This window comes from Talpa occidentalis, unplaced genomic scaffold (genome assembly GCF_014898055.3).
Source record: "Talpa occidentalis isolate TD23 unplaced genomic scaffold, MPIMG_talOcc4v2.1 talOcc4.3, whole genome shotgun sequence".
In the NCBI taxonomy this organism is placed as follows: Eukaryota; Metazoa; Chordata; class Mammalia; order Eulipotyphla; family Talpidae; genus Talpa; species Talpa occidentalis.
This window is the reverse complement of record NW_023603184.1, coordinates 100337374-100345372: the sequence shown is the minus strand read 5'-3', so window position 1 is coordinate 100345372 and position 7999 is coordinate 100337374. Positions and strand designations below refer to the sequence as shown.

The window sequence follows — 7999 nt, the reverse complement described above, 5'->3', positions numbered from 1 at the left end:
TATTCCACTCTAGAATCCCATTATTGACTGCATGTCAGAAGATGGTTACAAGTTGGATCGAATTAAGGGTGAAATTGAATTCCATAATGTGACCTTCCACTATCCTTCCAGACCAGATGTGAAGGTAAGTGCCAATCTTTACCCCAGAAACAACGGCATTTTCTTCTTTGGGATTCATTTCTAGAGCAATAAATTTTTTTTCTGAAGTATGACTCAGTTTCCAGGAACAAGGAAGAGCAGCATGTTTCTCTGGAAGTATCCTCGTGTGTCGAGTAATTTCTTAGGCAACAAACCACATTCCTTTGTGATAACCATAATGTTTAAATCCCTCTGATGGGAACACAGTCTGTCAGCACATTCAGGTTAAGTCAGCTGTATGATCTGCTGTTGAAAGGAGTGGCAGGTCCTGTCATCATGGGCACAAGCTAAATAAACTGCCAGGCAATCAGAACTATGTAGTATGGTGCTGGCAACCACCTCCTCTGAGACTGCGGAAGGTGGAGCACCTTGAATGTGTAGGGAACTGTGTGGCCAAGGAAATCTGTCTTTGTAGTTTTTACTTCCCATCTGTAGGTTCACAGGGGTCACTGAGTCAGTTTTTGGAGGAAAGATGATCTGGAGATACTGTGCTCACGTGTCTTGTACTAGGTGATTGTCCAGGGCAGTGGTAAGGAAAATTTAGCTTTCCTGCACCTACTGAGCAAGTATCTTTAAAGCCAACCTCCTCTACAGGAAAATCAGAATCTACTCCTCCTGAATGAATGGGCTTTGAAATGAGACTTATTCCTCATTTTTGACTGAGTATTTGTCACTGTAATTAATATTTCAGTTAAATTAACCTGAAACTAATTCCAGTGCAACTTAATTTTGACACTATGTACCTATAATGTATGTGATCTGTGTACTAGATAACAATAGTATATATGCTGTATGTACATCTTTAATTCCGATTACATTTTGATGTATATTTTTATTAACATTACATGTAACATGTATGTAAATATTAAATGTCATAACATATATTAAAGTGTTTTGTAAAATATAAATCACAAGGTAGTACTCACTCAGTAAAGATTTTCAAAGGATGGCTAAAAACTTCCTTTATAATATCTGCTCATAACCAGCTCATAATAGCTGCTCAACAAATACTGTTTGAATTAAAATATACTTATTTCTGTTGTGTCATATACTTCTAATACCAACAGTTTGTTTTATAAAATCTTTTTATTAGACCCCAAAATATTTTTCATTCATACCACGAGTATGTATTTAGCCCTGCTGGGCTCCACATTATAGGGGCTATGATGGTAACAAGTACCATCTGATGCCTAACTCCGCCAGGGAAGGTTACACCTAATACAGTCCAAGAAGTGGAAATACATTTGCAAGCCCAACTCTCCAGTGGTAAATGAAAGACATGTGAGATTTTATCACACAGAGGACTCCAAACCACCTTTTCATAATAAGTATAAAAATCACACTAAACTGGTAAAAAGAGCCAGCAGATGAATAATAATTAGTTTCTGGTTTTGCCCTCCTTAGGCTTCCCAGCACTAGTTGCTAACATTTATAGTGACAAACATTTGTCAGATAAAATTTATTCAGATAATATGTCCACACAAATAGCAAGTATATGACAGGTTAGATTTACAAATTAGTTTATTGTTAAATCTGTCACCAGTAATTGGTATTATATTTTGAACTTTAATGGCTTTCTTGACTTAACTAATTGGGACAATCTCCTTGAGGTATCCTAGTATGTTAGATGTTTTCAAAATTAGATTGTGGAACATACTTTTAAAAGTTGTGGTATTTACTTTCTGTTTTTTAACTTTGTGTTACAGCACATCATTTTGCTGGCTGTAGCTATCAGTTAAATAAGTCATATGCTAAATGCTAAAACCTCTTCTCAGGCATTGTTTACTAATTTGTTGGTTATAGATGGGTGCAAGTGGATATTGCTTTGGGACCATAAGTAAACACACAGTGTTTTCACAAGCATCCTAATGTATAGGCTAATTGTTGACAACCTGAACATTGTTTTTTTCTTTTCTACTGCAGATTTTGAATAATCTCAGCATGGTCATTAAATCAGGGGAGATGACGGCTATAGTAGGATCCAGTGGAGCTGGGAAAAGCACAGCACTGCAGCTCATTCAGCGATTCTATGACCCCAATAAAGGCATGGTGTGTATCTTCCAGAAATCTCTCAATATGTGGGGACAGGAGAGTGCAAATGGATGTATGTTGGTTAAAACAAAGGCCTAGCACACACAGAGAGCATCCTGACTCTGGTATAGTTGACTTAGTGTGTTTGGGGTTTTGTTTTTTAGAACAATTATTTTTCCTTTAATTGTGGTTAACAATAGAAATTGCCCCTGTAGGGCACCTGCCACCAAATCACCCATAACCCACCACCACAGTCCATTGTACTTCTTCTTTCTTTGTTCCTACTTCTCTCCCACGTCCTACCCTCTTTTGATGTTTCATTTCTTTAGTCAGTTTTCAAGCGTTAGCTTCTAAGATTCATTCTCTGTTTCTTACTTTGGTTGATCTATATTCCACATATTAGTGACATTATTTGGTATTTATCTTTCTTCTTCTGACTTATTTCACTTCAGATTATCTCTACTAGTTTCATTCATGTTGCTGCAAATGGCATGAGTTTATCTTTTTGGATTGCTGAGTAGTATTCCATTGTGTATAGCCAACATTGCTTCTTGTTTTGGGGGGGCACTTAGGTTGTTTTGGGGGGCACTTAGGTTGTTTCCATTGTAAATATAATGCTGCTATGAAAATAGGGGTGCAGGGTTCTTAAAATTAGTGAGTTTTGACTGACTTGACTGGACTAATTCCTGGCCTGGTAGCCGTATTCAGTGAATAACGTATCCATTCGCACAGTGCAGATACATCCCAAATAATATTGTAGCCTCTTCAGTGAACTAACATTTTCATTATTTTCTTTTTATTGCAGCAAATAATTGTTGTTTCCAAATGCTAAGCATAAAACATTACATAACTAGAATTAACAGATAACAGATCTTGACTCACTACCTTAAGATGTTAGTTTTTTAAAAAATACATAATTTCACAAGCTATCTTTTTCTGTGTTTATTTGATTATAAATATATACAGCAGCTAAGAAAAATATTAATAATTGTCATTTATCAATATAATATGTCAAATATTTTATAAAAATGATTATTTTTACAATGACCCACAAAGGTAAATAAATATGCCCATTTTACAAATGAAATTGAGACTTGCCCCAGATTTTTTTTCCACATTTTGCTAGTAGTTATTTTTATTATCTTGACCTACATAAGGTTTCATTTGGTTTTGAACAAGAAAGTATTATTTGATGAGCTTAGCCAGAAAGCAAGTTTTACTGTAAGATGTAGAACCAATGTAATGAAAGACACTTGCCTTTCACGTCTTCATTAAGGACTTTCAAATTCCATTTTTAGTCCCAAGTCTAAAGATAATAAAAATATTGAAAGTATGGTAAATAACTGACTCTTTATTGAGGAATTAGAAGAAAACATTTCCATTCCTGGACCAATCAACTTAAAATAAGTAATCTTTACATCATTTGTGTTTCTACAATGAATTGTCTTACGGCTGTATTTGATCTCATTTATATATTGTCATTGTCACATAGACATTACATTACATTGTCACATAGTCACATTACAAGAGGGACTGTTTCCATTACAGTCTTGCCAGTTTCTATTTTTCCCTCACCATAGGTCAATCACAACACAATATCATGATCCAGAACCCTAAGATGTGACATTGTACTCATGTTCTCCAGGTGACATTGGATGGCCATGACATTCGTTCTCTTAACATTCAGTGGCTTAGAGCTCAGATTGGGATAGTAGAGCAGGAGCCTGTTCTGTTCTCCACCACCATCACAGAAAATATTCGCTATGGCAGAGAAGATGCGACCACAGAAGATATAATACGAGCTGCCAAAGCAGCCAATGCCTACAACTTCATCATGGACCTGCCACAGGTACCTCAAGCTTCTCATTCTGGTGTGTGGGGGGCGGAATCCAAGAAGTCATAGAAGGAAAAAATGTCATATAATAATACACATTGTTTTTTCATTTGGAGTCTAAATTTTTAAATTCTTAATATCATGTCAGTTTCATGAATTTTCCTCTTTTTCTGAAACATGTTGTCAATAAATTAAATATATGCTAAGCTGGGTAACTTAAAAAAAGTTCCCTTTGGCATAGATACAGTTTCCTTGTTCCATCTATTAGCCATTAGTCTGAAGAGACAATAAATTCATTACGTGGCTGTGACTTGTACTGCACTTTTTGATGTCTATCATTGTCACTGTTCTTCTTTTTCTTGTACATAAGTAGCTAATACTGTGTCCTCATTCTTGTACATTCAAAAATTCCTCATTTATATTCATTTTAAATAATGACAACAAAAATTCTCCATATTGTTATATAAATTTTGTAGCCAATACCCTGCAAAGTCAAAAAAGGGTCATTATTATTATCTGACACATGGAGTGCCTACTGCAGCAAGCACTGTTCTACACATCCACCAACTCATTCAGCCCTCACAACCACCTGTCAGGCACCTATTGTTATTATTCCCACCTACAGATAGAGAAATCGGGTTCTGAGCGGTCAAGATCAAGATTACACAGTAGCAGGAGAGACAAGGCTCACAGTCCTTGTCCAGAGACTGTGTTTTAGAGCACTTCTTATTCATTCTTTGAGATGGCCTGTATGAAAAGGAGTGCAGCTGTGAGGATGATATAGTTTAGTGGTTGAAGAGCATGAAACTTTATAAGTCCAAAGTGGGAAGGAAAAGGAAAAACAGGCGTGAAGCTTTAGAATCAGAGTGTCTTTGTATAGATCTAGCTTCTCCACTTGTGAGCTTTGTGAATTTGGGCAAGTTGCTTTAACCCCCTCGCATCCTGACATTTCCTCACCCATCAGGTGAGATGAGTAGCAGTACCTTCCCCATGGGTGTCTGTGAGGACTAAATGGGTGATATGTGTAAAGAGCTCAGCACACTGATCTAGTAAAAAGCAAGAGTGCGATAGCCCCAACTCATTGTGAATTCCAGCCGAGTAGAGGTAATGATTATGAAGCTAGTTTGATCTTTATTTACCATACAAAGATAGCTTTAGCATTGTTTTGCTCTGTTGTCTAACTAGAGAAAAAGGGACAAGACATTGATATGTGCTTAATTCTCTAAAATGCACTTTCAGGACCTTAATTAACTTTTACTTTAGTGGAAACACAGTTGAGCCAAAGAAACATTTGCACAGCCCGATAGACCTGGAAATGAGGGGATAAATCAATTTCTTTATCTTGCACATAAATATTGATTAAACAATAACCTATTTCAGGAAAGGTTATTTCTTTCAGTGAAAGTTGGACCTGGGCCTCCCCTGGTGGCGCAGGCAGTTGAGCGTCGCACTGCGAAGCTGTCCACAGCCTCTGCAGTGCTGGTTCAATCCTGGTCAGCCAGCGAGGTTCCCATATGGCACGGCAGACCTCTCCTGTCTTGCCTGCTGCTCCCCTCAGCAGTGTATTTCGTCAGTCTGCCTGTTCTGTTCCCCACTCTGTCTCTGGTGAATCCTCTCACCCTCCAACGCATCTGGCCTGTACCCTGGTTTTTGTATAAATAAATGGATAAATCTTTAAAAAAAAAAAAGAAAAAGAAAGCTGGACCTGTGAAATTCATGCTTAAGGAGAATACTAGGATGGAACTGGTAATGGATCACTGTCAGGAACCATCAGTTTTCTCTTCTTCATTACTGGTGTCATCTTCTTCCTAGAAATTTGACACTCTTGTTGGAGAAGGAGGAGGCCACATGAGTGGTGGCCAGAAACAAAGAATAGCCATTGCAAGAGCACTTGTCCGAAACCCCAAGATCCTACTTTTGGACATGGCCACCTCAGCCTTGGATAATGAGAGCGAAGCCATGGTGCAAGGGGCACTGAGTAAGGTTTGTTGAAAGTTTGAGTTTACAAGTCTGTATGGAAATGCTGGAGCTCTGCTACAGAAGGCAGGAGAAAGAGGGAGCAGGGAGTCAGGGGACATTAGCCACTAGTAACATGGCAAGTGTATCTCATCTAGAAAATATTGACTGCAATAGTCCCCATAGTTGAACAGAAAATCACTTCATAGTTATGATTTAATTCCCAAAACTGCACATTATAAAATTTTAGATTTTGTTAAGTCATTTACATGATTTTCAGATTTTTCCTTATTTGTTTTTAGCTGTTGATAAATAACAACAACTGGTTCAACACAAGATTATGTTTATGGCCTTGAGAAAGTATTCTGGTCTTTTCTAATGTTCTCACAACCTACTTAAGGATTTTCCCAGGAACCAATACTATGACTGACTTGTGGATTCTGAGATGACCTAAAGGTCAATGTCAGGGTTGTCTTACAGTCTCATTTAACAGTATGTTATACATTTTTACAGATTCAGCATGACCACACAATCATTTCAGTTGCTCATCGTCTGTCCACAGTTAGAGCTGCAGACATCATTATTGGTTTTGAACATGGTACAGCAGTGGAAAGAGGCACCCACGAAGAACTGTTGAAAAGGAAAGGAGTTTACTTTACTTTAGTGACTTTGCAAGGTCAAGGAGATTCATCTCCTAATGAAGAGGATGTAAAGGGTGTGTGCCTTTCCTATTATGCTTGTTCGTTGTATTCATATTTAGCATATATGATGTTTAATGGATTTCTATGCATTTCAATGCACAGTTTTACTTGTTCCCCACACCCCTGGGAGGTACTATATAGATGATAAAGAAAATGACAGAAGCTCAGGAGGTCAAATTCCTTGTCAAGTCAGAAAACTAAAACCCAGGTTTTCTGTGGAAGAACTTTCTATTTCAACCCACCCACCTCAGCCCACTCACGCTATTCAAATATGAAAAACTTTCTAGAGGGTCTTGCACACAGTAGGCGCTCTTGTTATTGGCTGAGTGAACTAGTATATAACTTACTAATCAATGACTAGAAAGTTTTATGCTTATTTTCACTAGTGCAGATAGACACTTCAAGCTTTAGTGTTCCCTCCTTTTTTCCAGTATGACCTTTCAGATTTGGTTGTTTATCCCAATCTATGTTGACCATCTATTCCAAACTTTTTCTACCCTATCCCATCATGAACTCCATTGGGTGTAACTACTGCATACATTAAATATATGAGATTTATTCTAAAAAGTTTTTTTATAAATTTGGTGAGTCTATCATTATTTTGCCACTTCTGCTGGATTTCCCTTAAGTCTTTAGTACACATGCTATAGGTTATCTCTTTCTGTGACAATAGCATGTAGGCTATGACACAATTCAAAACATTCAATCTTGCCTAGTATTTTGGAATTATATATTCTAGTATTTGGTATTTGTAAAATAAAGCTTAAAAACATTTTTAAACTTTGAAAAAAATAGTTTTAAATAGTTTAAATGAAATAGTTTTATTTTGATGTGGTTCTGCATATATATATATATATATATATACACACACACATATATACACTAAGGAATATACTAAGGAATCACTCATGTTGTGTTGGATAGGAAAAGATGAAACTGAAGATGCCATACTTGAGAGCAAACAGACCTTTAACAGAGGGAGCTACCAGGCTAGTTTAAGGTAAGCTCAAGCCATGGGGACATTTTTAAAGCTTTCCGCTATCTTGCTAATCCTGTGTAGTTATGATCACGAGGCAATATCTCAGGAGGTACCTCAAGGAGACCCCTAAGCATAGCCTCAGATCTTGTGTAATGTGAATATGCAAATGAATCCTTGGTTGCCAGATTGACATTTCTGTCTCCAGTTCATTGGGATTGTTTTGTTTAACTTTGGTCTAATTTTATTAAGAGTAGAATCACGATAGTGACGCTATAGACCTAAGATGGGTTTGTTGAACTTAGAGGGGATTTTTAAAAGAGCTGGGTTGAGTTATTTCCTCCAAAGCTAACTGGGTATGAA

The 7999-nt window shown here is 37.1% G+C and overlaps 1 protein-coding gene across 4 annotated transcripts in view; it reads left to right on the top strand.

Moving 5' to 3' along the window:
- Positions 1-7999, top strand: part of ABCB11 (ATP binding cassette subfamily B member 11) — an 82893-nt gene that overhangs the window by 50028 nt on the left and 24866 nt on the right. For all 4 annotated transcript variants that reach the window (XM_054699836.1, XM_037523474.2, XM_037523475.2 and 1 more), the window contains 6 exons: positions 14-124; positions 2062-2187; positions 3815-4018; positions 5816-5986; positions 6473-6674; positions 7585-7660. In XM_054699836.1, the coding sequence (XP_054555811.1) occupies positions 14-124; positions 2062-2187; positions 3815-4018; positions 5816-5986; positions 6473-6674; positions 7585-7660 (890 nt within the window). The remainder of the gene's footprint in view (positions 1-13; positions 125-2061; positions 2188-3814; positions 4019-5815; positions 5987-6472; positions 6675-7584; positions 7661-7999) is intronic.